This window comes from Pelodiscus sinensis, chromosome 22 (assembly GCF_049634645.1).
Source record: "Pelodiscus sinensis isolate JC-2024 chromosome 22, ASM4963464v1, whole genome shotgun sequence".
NCBI lineage: Eukaryota > Metazoa > Chordata > Testudines > Trionychidae > Pelodiscus > Pelodiscus sinensis.
The window spans coordinates 23,654,435-23,678,549 of record NC_134732.1 but is presented as its reverse complement, the minus strand read 5'-3'; the positions used below and the strand labels follow the sequence as shown (position 1 = coordinate 23,678,549).

Genomic DNA, 24,115 nt, shown 5'->3' with positions numbered 1-24,115 from the left:
GCTTCAGGAAACCTTCTGCCTCTAGTCTTGGCAAGTGTCATGGACAGCAATAGTATTTCAAAGTGAAATATGATGACAAAAGGCTGAGGAGATTTTAACTTTCCTTGACATTGCTCCACATTGGACGTCTTACATTTTTCTGAAAATTCTTGGGCCGGGGTAACGTATCTGAGACTGATTTGGTTACTTCAGAGTTGTGAGAAGGTTCAGTGTCCCAGCTTGTGGTATCCCTTTCTGGGCTTCCTCTTCCTTAGTGAGGGTATTGTCTCCTGTACAAGGCTGTTTGTGAACTGATGCTGCTACACACAGATGTGATAGGAGTTTAACCTTAATTGCTTAATGCCAGACACCTTACTAGTCAGTGTAGCCGGCCAGAGTAAGTCTAAGGTCTGACACTGGGTTCCCAAAGTACAAAGGATGCTACACAGGTATCTGTCAAACACAAACAGTTTATTTCTTGACAGCTAACAGCTGTGCCCCATAAATGGAAGAACAACATAACAAAGAAGCGGCATATCTTATGTCCCTTCCTGCAAGCCTGGGACCCCGGGTAGGCTGCGGACGAAGTGGGAGGTTGTCTCAGCTTCCAAGGCACCGGTACCCAAAGCCCATCGGTGAGGTCTTGATTTGCTAGGTTCTGAGGCAGCCTTAAATACAGTTTTCCTGTCCTGTTTGGCAGTTTGGAAATTTCCAGGGCTTACTCATTAGTGCTGATGTAGAGCTTAGCTCTTAGTTATTGATCTGGTTCTGATATGGATCTTCTTGTCCTTTGGTCCTGTTTACGTGATCAGTACATTAGGGTAAACAGAATTGTTTATGCATTCCTGCCCTTTACCTTTATCTTATACGTGTTCTTGCTGTACTGGCAACAATGCTTATCTTAAGTGGCGTATGTTCCCAAAGACTTGCTTCTGGTTCATCATATATAGGGAAAAGGGAAAGGGGGGAAACAATGCAGGCCTCACCACCCCCAAACTAGCACATACAAAATTCTTCCGCAATTGACCACTACAGTCAGTCATTTGTACCGCGAGCTCAGGGTCTAGGTTCCATGCGTAAAGAATCAGATTTCTTCAACTCTGGCACCTGTCATGAAGGCAGACACATTTTTCAGCCAAGTACGTTCTATTTGTGATGACCGAGAAAGTTTTGTTGACTTGTCTGCTTATTTGGGCACCTTTACAAATACTGAGGTCTCAGCCATTTGTTCACTGGTAACTGGACCGTGAGGGTGTATCTAGACTACAGGGTTTTTTCAAAAAAAGTAGCCTGCGTCTAGACTGCTGCCACGTTCTTTCGAAAGTAAATCGAAAGAATGCAGCAGGTTTTTTTGACCATGGAAAACCTAGTTTTCCGAGGAATAACGCCTTTTTTCAAAAGTGCTCTTTTGAAAAAAGGCACTATGTAATGCAAACTGTGCTTTTTTGAAAGAGAGCATCCAGACTGCCTGAGTGCTGTCTTTTGAAAAAGCGGCTTGCTTTTTCGAAAGTACTGGTTGTAGTCTACACGCTCTTTTTCGAAAGAATCGTTTTTGAAAGTATCTTTCGAAAAAGGCTTGCAGTCTAGATGTAGCCTGAGTCAAAACCTGATGATTTTCTCTCTAATGAAATCTGTAACAGGCCCCTTGGCCATGTCCTCAAACAGAAATATGTTAAAATTAAAGGCAAAATGTGGGCTAATGTATTCTCTAGCACTGGAGAGGATTCTTACTAAATACTTGTGTCTCTTCTAATGCAGTGCCATCAGCTGAGAACTGTAGCAGACCCATACAGGGGGAAAACTTCAGGGATTTGCAATAGTCTCACAGCTTTTATTATGATTTGCTCCATTAGTTAGGAGTCTTCCTTAAAGCTGCTTTTCCTTTGCTTTGTTTTTAGTTTGCATTTTGCTTTCATGTCCATTTTATGTTTCAAAATAATATATACTACATTATTGTGCGTTCTGGGACTCCAAAACTGATAAAGTCCCCTCTTGCTCACTTCTGTAAGTTGAGGTTCTGTGTCTTTTGCAGAAAGCTTTTTTTCTCGGAATAGTGTTTGTCGCTGGCCTTGTTCCTATATACAGGACTCGTGTTCTGTTTTACACCGAGAAGGTGGTATTGTGCACTCATAAAGAGTTTCCTTCTATGGTTTCATTTTAACAAGTTATTAATTTCCCCACCATTCTTATGCCCATGTTGGTGAACCATTGCTCCACCAGCTGGATCTAAAAAAAGTCTCACTTTCTGTGTGGAGCACAAAGCCCCTTAGAAAGTCCGTCCAGGTTTTTGTTTCACTTGACCTAAACCCGTTAGGTCAGTCTGTGTCCAAAAGAACCATTTCTAATTGGCCATCAGCTTGCATGTCTCATTATTGTACTTTAGCAATACTGAAACTTGAGGGGGCATGTCAAAGATCACTGCATCAAAGCACTGTCTATGTCAGCAGCCACCCTAAGGTCAGTCTTGCAAAGCTACAGTGTGTGGTGGTTTCCCTCTATATTTACCAGGCTTTATTTCCTTAACGTTGTTTCAAAGCGATTTAAGATTTGGATTCACTATGTTGCAGACTTTATTTCTCTACAGATTATACCAACTCTTTCAATCTTCTCTCTCTATAAGACGTCTGCATGTCTTTGTCTTTCTCAGGTCCATGCTTTATGTTCTCTTCCTATGTTATACACACCACACACACTCTCTCTCTCTTTCTCTCTCTCTCACCAAATCTTGCAACCTAGCTTGAGGTCCTAGATCAAGAAGAAACTGATATTAGGCACAGTTGTACATCACAGTTGTGATGCGTGTACTCTTCAAGGCATAATCAGCATTGGCCACACATGGGCTCAAAGGCAAAGCTCTTAACTAACAAAGCTGTGAATTTGCTTGTTGAATGCAACCACACCTGAGCTTGTTTCCACAGACACAGAATTCTGCGTAACAGAATATTTAAGTACATAACATGCTATTAAAGGTACCAATTAAATGTGCAAAATCCAGGGAAGCTCAGTTTCTTCAATTGCATTCGTACCTTTTTTTGTGGCGTAGTCTTTATTCTCACAGGGTATGTCTACACTACAGCGTTATTTCGAAATATCTTATTTCGAAATAGTTAATTCAAAATAAGTTACTTTGAAATAACATAGCTACACGCAAAATGCATTTCGAAATAGCGTTTTGCTATTTCAAAATAGCGTGTCCACACTGAGCAGACGCTGAATCGCATTTAAGGCCAGCCAGAACCAGGTCTGGCAGGACATCAGGTCAGGAATTACTTTGTGTGGCTGCCGCCTGAGGCTATCTGCGGCCTGTGCTTAAAGGGAGGACGCCTCCCCTTCCCTCCGGACAGCTGATTCTCAGCTTTCCCTGCTTGCTTGCCTCAATGAGGGACAGCAAAGCATTTTGTCTCTGCACGCTCTGGTTGCCCTCACTCAGGACACCACAGCACTCTGCAGCATGGAGCCAGAGCTGCCCCTGGGCACTCTGGTGCTTCTCGTGGATGTGTTGTTGTGAGCCTGGTTGCACTTTCTATGGGCTGCCATCCGGGAGGTCCATTGGGGGCTGTCTGTATCCAGGAGGCCCTGCGGGAGAGCTTCCACCCTGAGAAGCACTAAGAGCCTCCCTGGTTTACCCCACTGGGGGCTTGTGCCTCATTCCTCCCTCACGTATATCCAATTATCTCTCTCCCCCCTCCCCCCCCCCGGCGTAAGCCCCTTCCTGATGTCAGATAAAATACATGTATTTTCATGAACACAAACTCTCTTTATTTAACAAAACTGGAGGGGGTGGAATGAAACTCTGGTGAGACTGGGGAAAGGAGGCAGGAAAGGGGAGAAGAGAGGGTGGGAGAGCGGAGGGGGAAACCTGGGAGGAGGGAGCTGGAAGGGGAAAGCACGGGGAAGAAGGGGGAGGAGAAGTTCAGGGTTGGGGGTCTCACCAGACCAACTTGATTGTCATGCAAACGTGCTCCTGGGTTCGCATGTGGCCTTTGGTGGCCAAGCTGGCAGCTATCCTGCCATAGACGGCCGCGTTCCTCCGTCTAGTGCGGAGATCCTGGACGTTGGGGGCATCCTCCCCAAACTTGAATAAGGTCCATGATCTCCACCCTAGACCAGGAAGGCGCCCGCCTTCTCTGGGCCCTGGCAGGATCCTGGGAGGTGGCAGACTGCTCCTGGGGAGCGGTGGAGGGCTGGCTGCCAGTGGCTTGCTGGCTCGTGTTGGGGCCACTGAGTCAGGGGCAGTGACTGCTGGCTCTGGGCTGGCAGGCTTGGAGCTGGCACATGCACTGTGGCCAGAGTCAACCCCTTTAAGGACTCCTGGGAGGCGGGAGGGAGAGGAGTGTTCTTGGTTGAGGCTGAGTGGCCACCAGGGCACCCTGGGAAGGCTGGAGGCCCCCTATTGCGATATAAGTGTCTACACAGCACTTATTTCGAAATAGCTATTTTGAATTTGGCATTATTCCTCGTGGAATGAGGTTTACCAAATTCAAAATAAGCATTCCGCTATTTTGAATTAATTTCGAAATAGCGGTTTGGCTGTGTAGACACTAGTAAAGTTTTTTCAAAATAATGGCTGTTGTTTCGAAATAACTTTGCTGTGTAGACATACCCTCAGTGATGGAGTTAGAGCTACGTTAGCCCTGCCTTTCAAATTTCTGGCTTTTGTCCATATAAGTCAGACACATTTTGTTTAATATAGTTGGTAGTTAAAGTTTGTTTGCAGCATAATTATTTTATGGGGTTTTCTGCACATAGACTATGATAAAGAAAATACAATTAAATGTTTTTGCTTTTTAAAATTTTCCATACTTTTGGTCCTGACATCAAAATGCTTAATCAGTTTATGCTCTAGTATCTCCTTTCCGCCCCAACGGTTAATCAGGAATATTCCTGGCCATGAAATTCACCGTTTTCTACCACGCAGGACATTGCTGAGAATGGATGTTCTGCAGCACCAGAAGAGTCCCTACCAAGACCAGCTCCTTCCCCATTGGTTGAAAAGAAGGAACCTAAGCTTAGAGAAGATAGAAGACCAATCACAGTTCACTTTGGACAGGTATGTGGTGTTAGATTTGTTTAAATTATATGTGTTATAGATTGGCACAAATGTTTAATTGAAAGATTGTTGCAAGGTCACTTTAGTCTTTTCATTCATTTTCGCAGGTCGTTTTCGGAGTTGTGTTGGTTTTTTGCATTTCACCTACACATTTGGGAGACTATCATATTATGTGGTTTCGTTTGTGTATAAGATATTTTCCTGGGGCAAATTGTATTTTAGATGAATTTGCAAGATTTTGTACCATTTATTTACATCAATGTAATAACAAACTATTCGCTTGTTCCATTAGCGTGCAGCGTGCTACATCCCGTTAGTACAACAGAGTACATTATTTAAGGTGTCTTCAGTTATCTAAGCAGATCATTAGTGTTAGCACAAAACATCTAATTATTATCACTTCAGCAGACTTCAAAATTTAAAAGCAATGAACTCCAGTGGGGAAAAAATCAATTAATAATTCTTTAATAGTGCTCCATATTTCAATATCGACAGTTGAGCTCCAAATACTAGCTATCCTTATTATGTTTCTGACGATGTGTCTACAAAAAATAGCTGGTTTTATTCTATCTAATCGTGTAGAAAATGTTGTATTAAATCATTACAATTGGAATGGAAAAACATGTAGTATTCACAATCCACTTTCCAGCATAGCTTACATTAACGGTTTGTGTTTGTAAAAGATATTTTATAGTCACTTTATTCGGTGTGCCTGTTGTTTTGCCTTGTTTAATCTATGAGGCTTATTAGAGCACAGAAATGACTATCTGGTTTCTTTAACAAACACAAATTTAGAATTAATATGGTTAAAACAGTGATTTTTCAGAAAATGAAAGTTCTAAAATGACAGGAAGCCATATTTTTACATAAACAAGAGCAATAGTAGTAAAGCATATGCCTAGCAAGTTAATATAACTGATTTCTTACTATTTAGGTATTCAATCATATCTGCATATACTTAAGCAGTAATTTATTACAGCATCTACTTTTCAGTTTTCCTTTAGATCTTTCTTTTCCTTATTTTAGAATTTGATTGTACGCTTTTAGGACTTCGGCTGTTGTGCTAAATGCAGGTTGTAGGAGGTTTTCTCAAATAGATTCCATTGCAATTAATTTTTTGAAGTGATGATTTATCCTTTATTTTTCAGCTCTAATATAGTTGAGGGATTTGGAACTACTGAAGAAATGCAGCCATCTTTAGCCACCAGGAAAACATTGCCTTTCCTTAAAAACATTCTGAAATCCAGGCAAACCCTACATTTTTTTGTGTTTGGGAATTCCTTCCTCCCACCCCTCACATTTTACATTTCCATGAGCAGTGGATAATCCCAGCACTGTGGTGGATTACTGAAGTAGATAATCAGGTGAAAAGTGCTTACCCAAAGTCATAGGCGGGGAGGGGTATGATCAGTTTCAATTTTTTTTTTAAAGATCTCTTTCTCTTTGTCAAAAGAAACACGCATCAGGTTCAGTGAACCAGCAGTGGAGGCGAAAGTCTCACTTGCTAAGTGCATATTACTGTCATTACATTACAAATGTCCATTTCCAAAAAATTGTGTAACTTGATAGTGGTAGGTCTGTCTTGTTTGCTCAGACATTCCTTCTGATGATAGTGCCACACGCGATAGACAGATGAACAATTCTTCCCTTCAGGTGAAAGGTGTTCAGTTTTAGGAAATATAAATTAAGGCCTTGAAAAAAATCAACTTTTACTCTTTAAATGATAAATGAACTCTAACTGGTGATTAAAGGGGGAGATGTTAGTGTCACTTTTAACTCCTTGTAATATAAGTGAGGTGGGGAATCAATTAAAAAGGCATGAAAGCTGCTGGAATAAGAGCTGTTTGTGCATTCGCAGGCCTTATACACTGGAGAGGATGAAAGAGGCTTTTTTCTTATTGTCACTTGCTTTCCATGTCTGCTAGTATTATGCTAGTGAATGTGGTGAAGGCAGAATTTTTTAAAATGCATGCATGTGGATTAGGGTCAAGCCCTGTGTATCAGTAATGCAGTTGGCTCACCCATACCTCTGCAGCGCCAGAGCCTACCAACAGCAGCGAGATGCCTTAATTGAGACATGCTGTCAAAGTGACAAACACATTTGCATATAGTCTATTTATTTTCGTTGGAAAGGTCTGCAGTCTGCTGTTGGTTGAACATTCTTAATCAGCTTGCTGTAAGTGAGCCGGCAGCTAGCTGTCCTGTGCTGGGTGCTTCTCTTCATTACATGACAGATTAGCTAAGGGGGGATGGGCTAGGAAGCCAACAGCAACCCTTAATTTTAACTCATTGTGTCTCTTTCTATTTCGCGTTCGTTTCTTGCATTTTCTCATATAGTTTTGTGTCCATGCTGGCAGCTGTTGAATTGCAAAAACCAGAAGTAAAACATCATATGAATTCTATATATTAAATTCTCACCTGTTCAGTTCTGTTGAGAATTGATCCAGTCATATTATCGAGCATTGTAACTATTCGATTTTGCAGCGCAGTAATTTTTAAGATGTGTTTCATCTTGCTTTGCAGTTATGTTTCAGGTATCACCGGAAGGGGGGGGGGGCGTTTAATCTGAGTAGATACTTTGATTGAATTGTTGACTGCTGTTCCTATAATTGCCCAGAGATGGGAAGAAGCTGTCCTTAGTGCTCATATGAATGACAAAATTGTGTAATGGGTCAGGCTAGGATGGGACAGTTCCAATCCATTTCCTCTCATTTTATCTCGCCTGGCTTCTCTGTTGTGTTTAGGATTGTGGCCGTTGTCCTAACTCTGGGTGAGTCAGGTAAAAGGCACTGGGAGCCCGGACAGCTGCAAGAAATAGTCATGGCAATAATTGCAAAATTGCCAAGTGTTTAATCAGTGGAGAGAAGGGAGAATATGTTTTTAAAACACTTGAGGGATGCAAGAGAGTGGATCTTCGCCTTATTTCTTTAAATAGCTAAGAGTGTCTGCCTGATGTATCACTGCAGAATATTACCTCTATCAACAGCTTGCTGGCGTTGATGTTGACAGGAATTGCTTTCTCCCCCTGGCTTTAAAGCGTTAGCACAGACTGCATGGCCCATTCTAACATAAGTGGATGTGCCCCATTGCTGCCATGGCTGCAAATGGGATCGTTCGTTAAATGGATATGGCCCTCCGAATGCCTGTACTGCACCTAACAAAGCTTTGGAACAGGGCTGATGAGAGCAGCTGTAGCAAATAGCGTTCAGGGCAGGTTTGCTGACCTAGAAGTTGCAGTGTTCTCCCCCCGTCTCTCTCCAGGTAGATGGCACAGGCTTATCCTTTGCCCAGGTGGAGAATAAACACTGTGGCTACGTCGACACTGGCCTCTTCTTCGGAATAGCCATGCTAATTTAGAACTTTGGAATAGGGAAATGCGCGGGGGATTTAAATACCCCCCGCAGGATTTAAATAAACATGGCCGCCGCTTTTTTCCCGGCTTGGGGAAAAGCCGGAAAAGAGCGTCCAGACTGGCGCGATCCTCCGGAATAAAGCCCTATTTCGGAGGATCTCTTATTCCTACTTGAAAGGAAAGAAAAGCCGGGAAAAAAGCGGCGGCCATGTTTATTTAAATCCCGCGGGGGATATTTAAATCCCCCGTGCATTTCCCTATTCCAAAGTTCTAAATTAGCATGGCTATTCCGGAGAAGGGGCCAGTGTAGACACAGCCAATATGAAGTGGCAAATAATCATACAAACTCTTGAATTGTTCCTTGTGACTCATGTTGTCAGTTCATAACAGGTGACAGGTGTTGTTCCATTTGTCACCATGGTGTGTTCTCCACTTCTCTCTGCTATTCACACGGCAGTCTTGGGCGTTTGGCAAGACACAGACCTGGAAGCAGTTGGACGCCGTATGATACAGGATATGGTTAGAATGTCTGGGAAGAATTTTAACCAACTTTTGGTTTTCTCCCACATTGGATGCACTCTTGCCAGCAAAAGTACTGCTGGCTCTCTCTGGTGGCTCATAGAACTCATCCTTTTATGTTCCAAATAGGGAGTGCCAGCTGCATATTTTAGATTCTGAGTTTGTGTGTAATGATACTTGACTTGTGAGCTTTTGCTGGGGCTCCGCTTCCATCACTAGTGTCTTACTGTCGCAATGATCAGCACCATCTAGAACTTACTGCCGAACAGACATAGGGCTCTGCCACGTCACAATTTTCATAATTGATCAGCAGATGCGTTCAAGTCTGGGTGTCGATTCTGATGGATTTCGGACGATATGCTATGTGAGGAGCTTCTAATTCCCCTCCATCCTACACGCAGACCAATTTATGAAATGTCAGGCTACTGGGAAAAATTAAGTCACAGCAATAACTCCAGTAAAGACAGGGAAAGAATGCTGCACTTCCTTCCTTCCTTGGTGTGCGTTTGTCTGTACAAGGGGCATTGATTTGCAAGGATACCATGACCATATCAATGTGCCTCGTTGTACATGTATTGTTCTTGGCAGCAGAGATAGCTGAGTGCCTCCTGAGTTCTTTATGGCACTGCTGCAGGAGGTTAAAAATGATTGGCCTCATTTAGTACGGGGGGAGCAGTGGCCGAGAAGGGTTAAGTGACTTGCTTCAAGGCCACACGGCAGTCACTGGCCACGGGGAGCTGAACACACCTCTGAGTCCCACAGTGGGGCTCTCACCTCAAGGCCAGCCGCCTTCCTTGGCATGTCATTTGAAGTCTTAGAACACGCTCGTCTTGAATAGCCCAGTCTCGACAGTTGAGCTTATCACCTCGTGGCCACTGGGCGGTTAGGAAAAAACAAACTCAAGTTCGCAAAGTGACAGAGTTGCCACAGCATGAGCGAACAGCCAGCTGAGAGAGAAGTGAGAGTCACGACACGCTCCCAAGCACTGAGACACAAAAATCAGGCGATTCTGATTATGGATTCAGTGTTTCCTGAATGTGTTCTGCTTTTCGGTGACTACTAGTCTATTGTCAGAGAAAAGGGAGCAAGAGAAAATACCATTGCCAGTGACCGAGGAACTCTGTGTATATCCAGCATCATAAATATTTTGGACATACTTTTTGCGAGGGTGCTATTCTGTAATTACAGTATTGGTAGCTGACAGTGGGCAAACTTCATTCAACATTGGATTTGGTTTTACTCGATCAGCTTGACTGGAAAGGGAGTGCCCTTGCTCGCCCACAAAACGACCTTAGCTTCCCAAAGCTCCCCTCTCCTCCCCCTTTGCCATTCTTTCTACCCCTTTCAGGTTCTGGGAGTTTAGTGCTTTCTCATACCGCCAGGAGACAGCTGCTCCTGGGATGAGTGCTGCTGCCTCAAAGCCTGTTACATGGCTCCGAGGTACCTCACCACAGACGTTTGGTGCCATTTGTGTAATTAAGACCTGCGCTGTGGCATCCAATGGGGATGATGCTTTTCTTCCATCCCCTGTGAAATGGATTGATATCACCTGTTTGTTTCCTAGCCACGTTGCAGTGGTTTGTGGGAAGTTTCCACAACAGTTGCAGCTTGTCTTGCATGCTATACATATCAGGACTGCAGCTTATCCTAAGCCCGCCAGTGGTCGTTCGCTCTCCTGTCTATATCCTTGCGCTGAAATCCTTCAGGTCCCGTCTTCTGCAGATGTCAGCCAAGCAGTTAAACAGGCCTGCTCGTTTCTGTGCTTTGGGACAGCACACCCCATCTGAAGTAGCTGAGGCTTTGAGCAATCCAAGATTAGAGCTAGGACATCGCAGCGCCTCAGGAAATGGCTGAGGCACCAGCGCAGAGTAGCTCTGTGATGTGCTCTCACCGAACTGTTACCACCTACTAAAAGGGCTGTGACATACTTGCCCAGCTGAAAACTTCTGTGTGACCGTCACAGCCAGGCTCAGACTGTGTGAGACTCTCCTGGGTGGAAGGGCTACTCCAAAATTCATTTAAAATGGGCCTCTCTGAGTTATTATAAGGCGCTTTTAGTGAGCAACATACGTTGACAATTCTTTCGCACGTGTTTAACTTGGCACTGTGTGGAGGCTTTTGTTCCAAGGCAGAGGTGGCTCTGGAGCCTTCTTAGAGTCACTTTTCCATGTAGCGAAGCATTGCTCAGCCGCCATGCTGCGGGTGTGCCCGCGATTACTGGGATAAACACTCTGGGCCATAATCCCGCCGGGTGTCTCCAGCAGCTCAGCTGAGAGGATGGATGCTGCAGGCTTTCAATACTCTCCAATTGTTCCAAATGCTTCCAAATCCTTGCTTGCTTTGTGTCCAAATACATTGTGATCCGGGGCGGTTTCTAGGTAACTCTTATGTGGTGGGCCTGAAATGATTGGCACCTGAAGTTGAGCACCTGTCAGGATCCGCTATCTCCTCTGCAGCCGCGTTGGTTTACGTAGACCAACACAGCAGGGAGAGGGTGCCAAATCTGATAGCACAGCACAGTCAAACAAAACACCTCACAGCAGCCGACTTTGTCCCTTTCCTGAAGGATGGAGTTGTAACCCACGAAACTGTTACCCCAGACTGCTTCCTGCTACCCTTCTGCCCCCGCCCACAGCACACCTTCTGCCTGGCTGCTCTGGCTACCCCCAGCGCCTGCCCTGGCCCAGGGCCTCCCGCAGCTAATTGTCTGCTGCTTTGGTTGAGAGCCAGCTGACCTGCAGAGCTCACTCTTGTCCCCCGGTCTGAGCCGCTGGGGCGTATCTTAACTAGGCACAAGTGGGACTGTAAAGCACCAGCCTACTCGGGCAAAGTTCCTACCCTGCAGCGCTTACCCCATTCACAGCACCGCAGGGTACGGTACAGTGCAAACCCAGGCTGACGTGGCCAGTCAGACTAAACCATTGGCTGCTGGGGAAACGTTCGGCCCCTACTCCTTTCGTGCATCACTCCACCAGAAGCAAATTACCCTGGCAGTTCTAATCACATCGCCGATTGTTTGTAGCCAGTATGAATGTATTCAAGGCTGCATGGAATATTGTTGTTATCTGGGAATAGAATTATTCTTATTTCATTTCTGTTTTCAAAAGGTGGAATTCAATAAAATGGAGAGGGAGAAAAATGCAAAGGACTTTTGTCAAGTGCCCATTTGTTAAAGATTCAATTGTATTCCATTTCTCATGTAAATTAGGAAGAATTAACATTCTGGGGAACCAATTTTAACCGAATTTCAGGAACAGTGGAATAAATTGAAAGGGTATTCACATTACTAAAGCAGCCTATCTGTGAATCTAAATGGGCTTCCCACTTACCCAGAATGCTCTTCCGAGTTGGATTCTTATTGGCAATTAAACTTTAGCGGCATGTAGGCTCGGACGTTTCCAACTCATTTACTGTTCTGATTCTTTGGTCTAAGGGAGCTAGGCAGGCACGTTCCTTCCTCCTTTATGGCCTCCCTCTAGAGGTGCAGAAGGAGCGATGCTAGTGTGACAGGGCAGGTTTCTTCTTTGAGAAGATTAAACACCATAAGGAGGTCAGGGAGGGAAAAAGAGAACAAGGCAGCTACATTCCAGAAATGCAAAACTGGATCAAGACTGCCAGGGGCAAGCAGAAGGAGGGATTAGCGCCAGCGTAAAGGAGATCAAGTGAGGAGGGGACGAAGGCCGCTTTACTGGACCATATAGTCCCTTTCACACACAGGTGTACCGCAACAATAGCAGAGTTCCCCTTTGTCTCGGCAGGAATTCTATTGCAGTGAGAGAGCAATCATAGAGGGAAGCAAGTTCACTTTCTAATATTCAGGCAGTTGTTATGTTGTGGGTTTCAGAGCCAGGCTCCCCCTCTAACCACACAAGACTCTCCATTCTCTGATGGAATAGACAGCTTCATTAAGGAAGCAACCCTCCGTCTCCTCCCCACTGTGGACGATGTGGCCTCCCTCTTCCGTTCTCTTGTACTGGAGTGTGGGTCCCCTCTTCCCTGTCCCTGGTGCTTAGGGCAGGCTTAGACTAATGTGACACAGACAACGAGAAGTCCTGTGGCATCGTATAGACTCACAGATTTATTGGAGCATAAGCTTTCGTGGGCAAAGACCCACTTCGTCAGATGCATGACGAAATCTGTGGGTCTATAAGGTGCCACAGGACTTCTCGTTGTTTATGTAGATTCAGACTAACACGACTACCCATCTGATACGTGACACAGACAGTAGGACCCCATTCCTGCATTCAGATTAGCAGAGGCAAAGGTGTCTGTCCACGCACGTGCATATTCGGGATCAGGGCCCATCCAGTTTGCCAAGTTTGTTATTCCAGAGTCTTTAAATGAAGCTAGTCTATAGTGCTGTGCGGAATAAACGTACTTCCCTGGGTTCAATGTAAGTCAAATGCTATAACCCTTGAATCAGGATGGATGGAGGAACACAGTCATTTCGCAGCCTTCCTAGGGCTTTGACACAAGATATGGCAACTGTAACGTTTTTGTAGTCTCCTTGTTAGGCCTGTTACTCTGAGGGACCCCTAAATCACTTGCAGCGAGTAACTTGGTACATCACTGCTGGCGTGTGGAAATGTGTGTGCGTATGCATAAGCTCGTAAATCAGCATACAGGAGTTTCTCATGTGCAACTGATCAAGTGAGTATGTGTAGTTAGACCAGAATTGTCAAAATTGACCTCTGAGCCCCTGGATTGAATGGAAAGATTAAAAAGGGAGTATGTGAAATCTAACATGCAGTTCTTATGCTGAGCTCCCTGTGATTGCTTGTTTGGCCAGTTGTTTTTGGATTTGCCTTTCAGAGCCAGGGCGGATTAGCACAGAGTAAAACTGTTACCAGGCGCCATCCTAGACATTAGAAGTGACTTTTTTTGTGTGGTGCTGGTGGAAGGGATATTGCCCTAATAATACAGACTTCCTCAGCAAATGCTGGAGCCGACCCAGGCAGATAGGCACTGCGGCTTTTAGAACTCCTTAAATGAGAGGCCTGCTTATTTCAAGCATCCTGCCTGCTAGAGAGGAATGGCTTTTATAAAAATAATGAAGTATGTAGCCGTCTGCTGACATTCATTTAAAATCAGCTGGGCTGCATGGATTTCCTAGATTTGAATTCGGATATCAGGTCCATTGGTAGCCCTGTGAGAAGCTGACAAAGTGACCAGCTTAAAAAAAACCGCCCAGCCACAAAAAGAACTGTGTGGCTTTTTTCTTTAGTTTTAATACCACATTGCTGGATTTTCCACTATTTTAAATGAAAAATATATGCAGTTAGCTCTGCGTTGACAATGTCCTTGAGGATTTGACAGTGAGATTTTCCAGCAGTTGCTCTTCGTTAGAATCCTGGTGGTGTTTAATAAGGCAGCCGAACTGCTGGCACCTTCGGTTCCTGTTTGTTCTCCGAGGGCTCAGGGGCTGCTGCAGTAAGCACATCGACCAGAGCTGATCATTACAAGGGCGTACGCCACCATGAATAAAAATGTCACACGTTTTCCCATCTCACAGCGGTACAAAATGTCAGTCCTGTCAAACAGACATTGCAGGTAGCTGTGAGCAGTCAGTACAAATTGGGAAGCCGAACATTCCCCCAGCTTTCTGATATTCTTCATTTGAAGCAGAAGAAAAACAGTTGTTAACCTATTAGCTGTGATTTTAAACTCTGCTGAGACAGTGGATGGATAGACTTTCACACATGGGAATAAATGTATTCCGGGGGTCCGGGAATTTTGAAACCCTGCTTTTCATCCATTTGTATCGGAAGGCAGCTAAAAGAACACCGCTGTCCGTAGACACTTGTCTTATTTTGGAAGAGGCACATGGAAATTTGTGAAAAATGTTCATCACGCTCATACTTCAAACCCTTGCCCCACTTGTTTTACCTGAGCGCATGGCTTTAAAAAGCTCCTTACTGCTTTAGTTAATGACCTAGAATGGGAGCAGTTTGGTTAGCTAAGACTGTGTTCTCCCCAGACCATCTTCCCTGTCACTTGCCCCTGTATTGGCTTCCTCATATCTTCCATACTAATTGAAGTAAGTGAAAGTTCTGTTAGGTTTGAAATTGGAAGAAGGATGTTTGACTTGCCCTGATTCTAGGGTTACTCCCCTGTGCTCACATACAGCATCACAGGCTCCAATGCTGCGTTGATACCTAAGTGTAGGATTCAAATTTCACTGTGAGATCCAGAAGAAGCTGGACTGAGTCTGAGTGCCGAGGGGCACAGAGCCCTTATTATAACACCAACAACTACTGTAATAAGAGATGGGACACGGCAAACTGCTGTCAAAATCGATTTCTTCGAGTGAAGTGTTTGCTTTGTGCCAAAGTCCCTCTGTAATAGTGGATTCTCCTTTGTTTCACTGAGCTGTTTCACCATGACTGATGCACGCACATCCGTTAGTGCATTGTTGCAACCGTAATATCGGAAATGTATTAACAGCTCTAGCATGTTGCATGAGAGAGGCTTGGAGAACGGGACCTGTGCCAAAGCTCCTCAGAAACAAAACGGCCAGAAACTGGATGGCCATACCAAGGATGCACTTTCTGGGCTGAAGGTTTAGCTGCCTGGAATGTGACGCGTTTATCCTTCTGGTGTCACGCCTCTTTGCACGGGAACAAAACGAAAATCCATGGGGGGATAATTTGTGCATGTTGTAGGGTGTTTTGTGATAATGAAAGCCTGGGGTTCCGTGGGCACCTGTCACCCCTGCACTGGGGCTCGCACACAGAACTGCATCCTTCTCCACTGTCTGAGAAAAGCTATCGTTTGGCCATGCAGTGGGAAGAGACGTTTATAGTGTGCTGCTAGCTGCAGTCAAAAATACATTTAAAAAAAATAAACTACAGTAACCAAATGGCCAGAGACCCAAGTCACCTCTGCATCCTCTCCTCTGGTTTCTTTTGCTGCCTTTTTTTACACAGCATGTGAACTTTCCCATCACTGGAGCTGGTTGCATGGGAAGTAATCAGACATCTTGACAAGCCTTCAAACCACAAATGCCACTACAAATTAACCACTACCACTACAAAATACTCCTCCTGTCAACAGCGTATAAGAATATGTGCTACTTTAGGGGCATGCACTGAAAATGTCTGCTCAACACAGCTCACACATGAAAAACTATGCATGTGTAATTCTGTGAAACGTAACAAACTGCTCTCTTCTCTGGATCATTAAAACAGTATTTCATACGCTTCCTGCTGAACTCTAATGAAAGTGGTGTGCCTACTGTTTAAAATAGACTTGTGTTTTAAATACTGAATTGATTTTAAATCCGAATGCTCCATAGAAATAGTCTAAGCAATGCTCTTTGGATTTTCTGTCCCTGAATTCCGGCTCCCTCTCTCAGCCTAAAAGGGGGTATGTTAAATACTAAAACATGGAAATGTAAAAGAAACATCCAGCTATTCTGTGATGATTGGAAGAACGTGGGATTTATGGCTGTTGTTCGGGGTGGGCAATAATTTTTGAATGGCGGCCACTTCAGAAATGTTTGAAGTGGCCCTGGGCTGCCCCAGAGGGGATGGAACCAGGACCCATCCATGGTTCCTCGCCTACAGACCCTGATTGGTCTGTGGGTGGGGAAGTGTATAAAGTCTTTGCCCCGCTCCCTACCCCCCAGAGAACCCGAACAGCTGACTGTTCCTTCTAGGCACCCCTGGCATTGGGAGGAAACCTCATGCGCTTTCTCCCCTCTTACCCTCCCCCCCCCAGATCAATCGGGGCCTGAAGGGCGGGGGCAGCACACACAGTCTGCCTCTGCCTCTGCCCTGCAAGGGAACGCCGTGCTTAGTCACCCGCTGGCTGAGCAGCAGCTGGTGATTCACTCTCAGTGCCGAGCCCCTTGCAGGGTGGGAGGAGACTTCGTGCACTTCCCCTGCCTCCAAACCCTAATTGGCCTGGGGATGGGGGAGCGCAGAGTCTCTCGCTCCCTGCCCTCCAACATGTGGCACTTAGAGTCAACCCTGGCGGTTGGTTCTAAGAGCTGCATACTCCCGTCCCTAGGCTCTGATTGGCCTGGGGGTGGGAGAGTGGTAGGACCTCTGCGGGCTGAATCGCCCTTTTGCCCTCCCCGGTGTAGCTTGTGTGCTTTGCCATTGATTCCCCTGGGAACAGGCTTGTGACCCGCTCATCCTAGGAAACCACCGAGACGGGATACTTTGGCTTCCGCTGTTTCTGCGTTGTGGGGAAGATCGTTAATAAAAACAAGCTTCAAAAAACCCCGTTCTCTTGAGGGGGGAAATATCCCTCGTACGTATCTCAGTGAATGGGCTTGCAACACACTCATGATGGCTGGGGCCCTGCTGACATTGATTGAGGCCCCTCGTTCGGGAATAGGGAATATTCCCAAGCGCTTTATTGGTCACTATCACTGTGGAAGTACATCAGGACGTACCTGAGTTGGTTTCAGGCCAGGCACCCTTGCAGGCCCACAAAGTGTTGATCCTTTGTATTAAACGAAGGAGCAAGAGGTTTGTAGAAATGTTCACTTCCCTCTCCTATCCTCCTCCAGTTTTACATAGTGGGAGCTGCCTGGCTAGAAACCAAGGGAATTTTCTCAGTCCCTCTCATTAAGCTAATGAGAGAGTTTAATTGAGAGTCTTTCTCCTCCTCCTCATAGGTTCATAGCACATCTTTAGGACAAGCTAGGTGAAAAGGGAGGTGTCACCGTTTTTGGTATCTCTTTAGTTACTTGTGCTACCCTTCCTCTCCTTTAATGGGACTGAAGGAAGGAGATCGCTGTTTAAAACACAGATTCCTGTTCCTAACTTACGAATTAAAAATATTTATAGTCATGTCATCTTGATTTGTGAGCACTGCATACACTAGTATGTATAAAACTGTGCACGTGATACTGAGGATAAAGCAGCTGCCTCATAGATTCCACCTACTTTCCCTACTGAATCTTTTTGGCTTCAGTACATTTTTCAGTGTGATTATTGACTCCATTTTTATTGTGTTTAGTTAGTTCCAGAATCAACAGATTCAATCCCTTTGAAAGAGAGTAAGTATTGATAAATTCAGAACAGTCTCTCTCTTGCCCCTGTGTCGGTCTTTAAAATACATTAACATTTTTCAAAGGCATCCTGTGTTTTTGAGAGAGACACGATTTTCATTTAGAAAAACTCTGCAGTGGAGTCCTTTAAACATACCCCCACCACCTCTAGAAAGAGAACTTCTGTGATTATGATCAAATACTTCTTACTGCATGTGTCAGTAAGCAGAATTATTTTGTTAACAATTACACCCTGCCTTTGTCTATAGCTTTTTCTAGCCACACTTGTTGCTGCAAATGAAATAACACCTCTAATCTACTGATAAAGGCTCTGATTTCAATATTGTTTTTGAAGAATAACTGCTGTATCTCAACAAATATTCCCAGCTATAGTTTGAGATAATATTCTGTGCACCAGCTGTTACTTCACACATTGAAAATGATCTTTTATTTAAAAAAAAAAAAAAATTCCCTGGTGTGAGAAAATAAATAGCTATATTGTGAAAATTCCATGGATTTAATATAAGCTATTTTATTATCTGTTTGGTCATATCATTTTTAAATTTGTGCACTTTGCATTGTAAAAATTTCTAAGCATTATTTCCAGGCACCTTATGGTTTAAAATGACTTGTCCAATAATTAGTAAATCAACACCCATGATGCATCTTAGATTTCATTTTCTGTGAAGATGCTTACCGTCTTGTCCCTTCCAAAAGGTTTGGAAAAACAGATTTCAGAAAACATCCAAAATAAGAATGAGTTGGTAAATAGATATGAGTAAGAATGTCCTAATTTAGACTTTTTTCCCTTCAGAGAAAAGGCTGTACAGTAAATGCATTCCAGAATATGCCTCATATGGTAATTTAGCTGCTTTTAGCAATGCAGCCATGCACTGTATTGTACCCATTCATCCATGCAGCACAGGTAATTAAGTTGATATTCCAGCACTAGTTCCCCTACTGACCTTTTAGAAACAATGTGTTTTGCTGCATCAACAAATTAACTCCAATCAGATGCTATTCTAGTAAATATGATCTTCATATACTATGAATTTACTTACTTATCCCATCCTGGTGACACATACTAACATCAACATTGAAAATGAAGGTCTGGCAAAGGGCAAATTACAGTTATCTTCTGGTAGACCTCAGTGTCAGTTATTTCCTAGGGCATTTACCCTGGGTTTTGTGTGTGTGTGTATGTGTGTGTGTTGTGCTTTGTATCATTGATTTATCCATCATAGTTGCTCATAGAAGGTGCTTGATCCTGCTGTGAGGGCAAGAGACTGGACTCAATGCCCTCTCGAGGTCCCTCCTGTTCTAGTGTTCTAGGATTCATTGCTGTGAAAGTCTAGGGAACCTTGCTGCTGTAGACATGTGCTCTTGCCTTTTTATCAGAACACTGACCAGAGTAAAGGTCCAGAGATTAAAAGCCTGTTAACACAAAGCTTATTTGAGTTCAGGGTTGCGGTGTGCGAGAAGAACAGCTGTAGCATGCCACAGCGATCTGGTGTTCCAGCACCACTTAAGTGAAGATGATGAATTCAGGATCAGGCTGTTGGGCCTAGCTTTGAATTGCCATTACTTGGCAATAGGAAAAAATAGGAAAAAAACAAAAGCTTCTAAAGCTGACGTGACGTCTTCTTAAAGTGGCTTCATGTTTTAACAGTGCGCAGAATAGGCTGACCAGGAAAGCCTCATCAATGGGGCCATTTTAAACGAGATGAGATAAATCACTAAAAGTAGTATTGTACGGTGCAGTGGTGTATCTGCAAACGGATGGACTGATGGGCCAGTCTCTAATAGCTACGTGTGCATAGAGGTAAGCTTCGTCACTCAGCCCTGGAAAAGCTCTCCTCATAAGAGCTGGATGGCTATGAGGGTAAGCATGTGGTTAAAATGAAACTTTATAAATGAGATCTGGTTAGAAAATGGGTACTTTCCAACACAGGGCTCTGAGTGGAACAGTCATTTGTTGGTGGATCAAAAGTAAGTGGTACTTGAATTCAATCCAATCAATGTGCTTCTTTCTCCTACCAAAGTGCTCACAGAACTCCCAGCTCTCTGCTAGCACCCAGTTCGTGTGGTTCACTCCACCGCTGCTTGCAAGTCTCTCTACCACCCTGCCCCCTCAGTTGTTAGATCCAGACTTTGGGGTTCAGAGACACTCAGAACAAAGGAAGAATTCACATACCCGGTCTTAAGCCACCCTTGCAGGTGCTGTGGGAACTTTGTCACTTCCTCACTGCAGTGGGTGTTAGTCTGTTTTGTGGCTTTGTTATTCCTGGAATAAATACCCCTGGAAATAGAATTGCCACATATTGTTCTGCCTGTTCAGGAAACTCCATGTTTAAGGGAATGCATTGGTATATCTAAAGGGTATTTTCCTTAGAAGAGTACTTCTGTTGCTCCCTCCCCCAGTGTTCCAGCATACCATGTACTTTATATACTGGCTTGCACATAAGCAGGTCTCTAATTTCAGTTATATATCAGGGTACGTCTAAACTACATGGCTCCGTCGACGGAGCCATGTAGATTTGTTGTTTTGGCAAAGGCAAATGAAGCCACGATTTAAATGATCGCGGCTTCATTTACATTTACATGGCTGCCGCGCTGAGCCGACAAACAGCTGATCAGCTGTTTGTCCGCTCAGCACGCTAGTCTGGACGCTCCCCTGCCGACATCAAAGTCCTTTGTCGGCAGCCCCGGTAAACCTCATCCCACGAGGAATAACGGGGCTGCCGACAAAGGGCTTTGATGTCGGCAAGGGAGCGTCCAGACTAGCGCGCTGAGTGGACAAACAGCTGATCAGCTGTTTGTCGGCTCAGCGCGGCAGCCATGTAAATTTAAATGAAGCCGCGATCATTTAAATCGCGGCTTCATTTGCCTTTGCCTATGTGTCTAATCTACATGCCTCTGACAACAGAGGCATGTAGTCTAGACACAGCCTCAGTGTCCCGTAGACAAGCCAAATATGTGCTTTCCGAGTCTGTGCTTTAAACATCACGCGTGCATGCCAAGCGACTTTTCTCGTTTGCCATCAAGTTGATGCTTTTCTCCTTGCCCTCCTCTGCCACGCCTCTCTTCCTCCCCCTGTGGCCTCTGATTTTCAGCCTGCATCTCTTGGCTTATACAGCAGTATATATGGTAATTCTAGTGTTCACTTGCATGGATTTCATGCTTATCTCATGGAACAAAACTGATACTTGCACACAATGTGCATTGGCTTGTCTCAAATCAAGCCTTGTTCTAGCCTTAGGCAATTTGGAGCACTCTCAGAATACTTTCTGTGGCTAGGGAAAAAGCAACGCTTCCTCCCCTCCCCCAGGGCCGTGCATCTCCGCTCCCATCTTGACCAAGGAGTAGCTGGTTAAGATTTCCTATGGCATTCAGCCACGCTGCTGCTCATAGGGACATAAGAATTCTCATTCTGTTAGATCGGGGCCATCTTTACCAGTATCCTCCCATCAATATAGGCCAGTACTGGCTGCTTCAGACCAAGTGCAAGAAAGCTTATGGTAGGTCTGGGTAATAACGCTCGGGGAAAGTTTCATCCGAAGCTCCAATGGCAGTGAGGGGTTAGCTCCTCTTCCATTCCCTGCTCTGGTAATAGCGTATCACTCCATTCTGTGCTGCCTGCAATCCAGGCTGTCTCTACCTGTCAGTGAGCCTCTGCCTTGACTGGTGAGACCAACTCGAGAGGTGGGAGCGACAGTAAAGTTCTTGCAACCCATTCGGTGTGTTTCCTTTCATTGGTGAAACTGGCTACTAGAGGGTCCCCTGGAATGAGGATGTGTGTCTACTGGGGAGCTGGGCTGTGGCCACCAAATGCATTTCCCCATGCCAGTGAACAGCCATTTCATGGGAATGCTGTGATTAACCCGTCCTGGGTTGGCCTCCAGCAGTGACGTGAGATCACTATGCAGTATGGCCCTAATCTAGCAAAACGTTTGCACATGTGCATAATCTTAGCTCCTCTTCCCTTGTCTGCTGAAAGAATGCAGCGAGTGGAACAAAATAGCACCGAAAAGTAGCAGGGTGAATGAACAGAGAGCAAGGGGAAGACAGTATAAATAAGCGTTGCCAGATCTTGTGATTTTTTTATCATGATTCTTGCAATATTTGTCGGGGGGGAGGGTGTTTCTTAAAAACTCCAGCTCCTGAAATCGTATGATTTAGGTCAGAAGCTTGCTTTTATTTTTATAAAAGTAAGATTTTAGCCCTCCTAGCTGCTGAGAAGAGCTTGAAAATATGACCCAAGTTCCCCCTCAAGGTCCAGAGACCAGAGTGACAAATAAAAAAACCCCAACGTTTACTTTTTGTGTCTCGTAATTTTTAAGCCATTTGCACGAGTGTTGAGCTCTGACTGTTGAACGGGGCTGGCAATGCTGAAATAATGCTAAGTGATACATGAAAGACGGAAGAGTTAATTTTTTTGTGAATCGGGAAGAAGAAGAAGAAAAAATGAAATCATTTGTTATCCCCAACTACTTCAGTTACCGCTGCAGGGGAATATCTTGGGTGCTGTCATTCCTCGGTGTGCCTCCTTTCAGTGCCTTTTCTGCTGCATCTCTGATTTGTATGTGGAGATTTTGCAGCATCCGTTAATAATTCCTGGAGGGAAAAAGGGGGGGTGCAGAAACAGTGCGTCCTCCAGCATGATTGGAGGGATGGCTTTCAGGCCTCTATAAAAGGAATTAAACCTGCTTTTATTGCCATTGCCTTTCTTTGTTAGCAAGTGACAATATGAACAGGTAATATAATGAATCCCCTGTCACACATTCTTTCCAACAAAATCACCAAGTGAGTAATAAAGGTGGGCAAGTAATGTTCAGTTGTATGTATCTTTGCAATGGCTATGATCAATGTATTGATCATCTCAGTAGGAGGTAATCCTAGGATGCTGTGTGGTCAGTCTCTCTCCAAAGGTGTTGCCTGTTTTCGGAAGATTTAACAATATAACTGTTGTTCTGGCTCCTCGGCTGATGCTATTGATGCTTGCAGTGTTTTCTCCGAAACTTCCCTGGATTTTGCTGGTGCAAAGCAATTCAGATCCTAACCCAAAGAGGCTTTCTGTAGTAAAGAAAGGCACATTGTGCAATGAACTCATTCTGAAGAAGTGGTAGCATCGACTTGTATTGAAAATGTTGCCTAATATCATATTACTGGGGTTTTACTTGTGTTAGGTAAGAAATTTTAAACCTGTTTTGTTTTAAATTCGAACAGCTGTGGGAAATAAAATCACTGACCAGCCTAACCTGCTCAGTCCGTAACATCGGGGAATACACTACAGTTTCCTAAATCACTCCTCCTCCGTGGCAGTTCTGTCATGCACTACTCTTTACGTTTTCTACACAACGAAAAGCAAAACAGATCTACGGCAGGCACGCGGAAATGTAAACAGAAACACAGTTGCTAGTGATATAAAAAAATGCTGTAGCAATCACACAGTGCTGCTACTCTTCAGTGAGCTATAGGTTCGCTAACTAAGGTAGTAAACGCTGTGCCTATGAATAGGAAAATAGATTGCAGAAGGTCTGAAACTGCAGCAGCCTAATAAAAAATAAGTGTCCCAAGCTCCATGAAGAAAGTTAAATATAATATATATCTAGGCAGAACGTTGGCTCAGGCTGGACGGTGTAGGAAGAGGGATTGGAGCATGGGGCTCATCCCAAGGAGACGTGGGGTAGAGGGGAGGGATGATCAGTGATGGTTGGGGTAAGAAAGCTGCATGCACTTGGAGCCAGGTCACCTTACTGTGAGAATCTCTTGTTCCCATGGTGACTTTTGTTGGAGACGTTTCCAGGGATGGACTCTGACTTCAGCTCCCCTGTCCAGACTTCTCACTTGTCAGCGTACGGAGAGTTCGTGCTGCCTGGCATCTCGGAGCCACGAGTGCAGCCGTCTGGTCAACTGGGAAGGAAACGAGAAAGTAAAAACTTAGCGGCTGCAAAGAGTGTGTTTGACATATATTGACTAGGGGCAAGAGACCAGAACGGGCGCGTGTGGGTGATGGAAAGGGGCTGGATTGCAGAGCCAAGGCAGGGCAGCGTATGGGGAGAGGAGATGTCCATCTGCCAGCCAGAGCCAAGGGCACTCCAGCAGAAAGCTGAGAACTGCTGCCGAGTCAGTGATGGAAGCTATCCGGTGTGTGTCCTTTCTCTATACGGCTGCCAGAAGTCTCCACTGCAGTGTGTGTGGCGCTTTTTAAGGG

The 24,115-nt window shown here is 44.7% G+C and overlaps 1 protein-coding gene across 7 annotated transcripts in view; it reads left to right on the top strand.

Moving 5' to 3' along the window:
* Positions 1–24,115, top strand: part of DENND1A (DENN domain containing 1A) — a 361,801-nt gene that overhangs the window by 306,689 nt on the left and 30,997 nt on the right. For all 7 annotated transcript variants that reach the window (XM_075905650.1, XM_075905649.1, XM_075905651.1 and 4 more), the window contains exon 19: positions 4,898–5,029. In XM_075905650.1, coding sequence (XP_075761765.1) covers positions 4,898–5,029 — 132 coding nt within the window. The remainder of the gene's footprint in view (positions 1–4,897; positions 5,030–24,115) is intronic.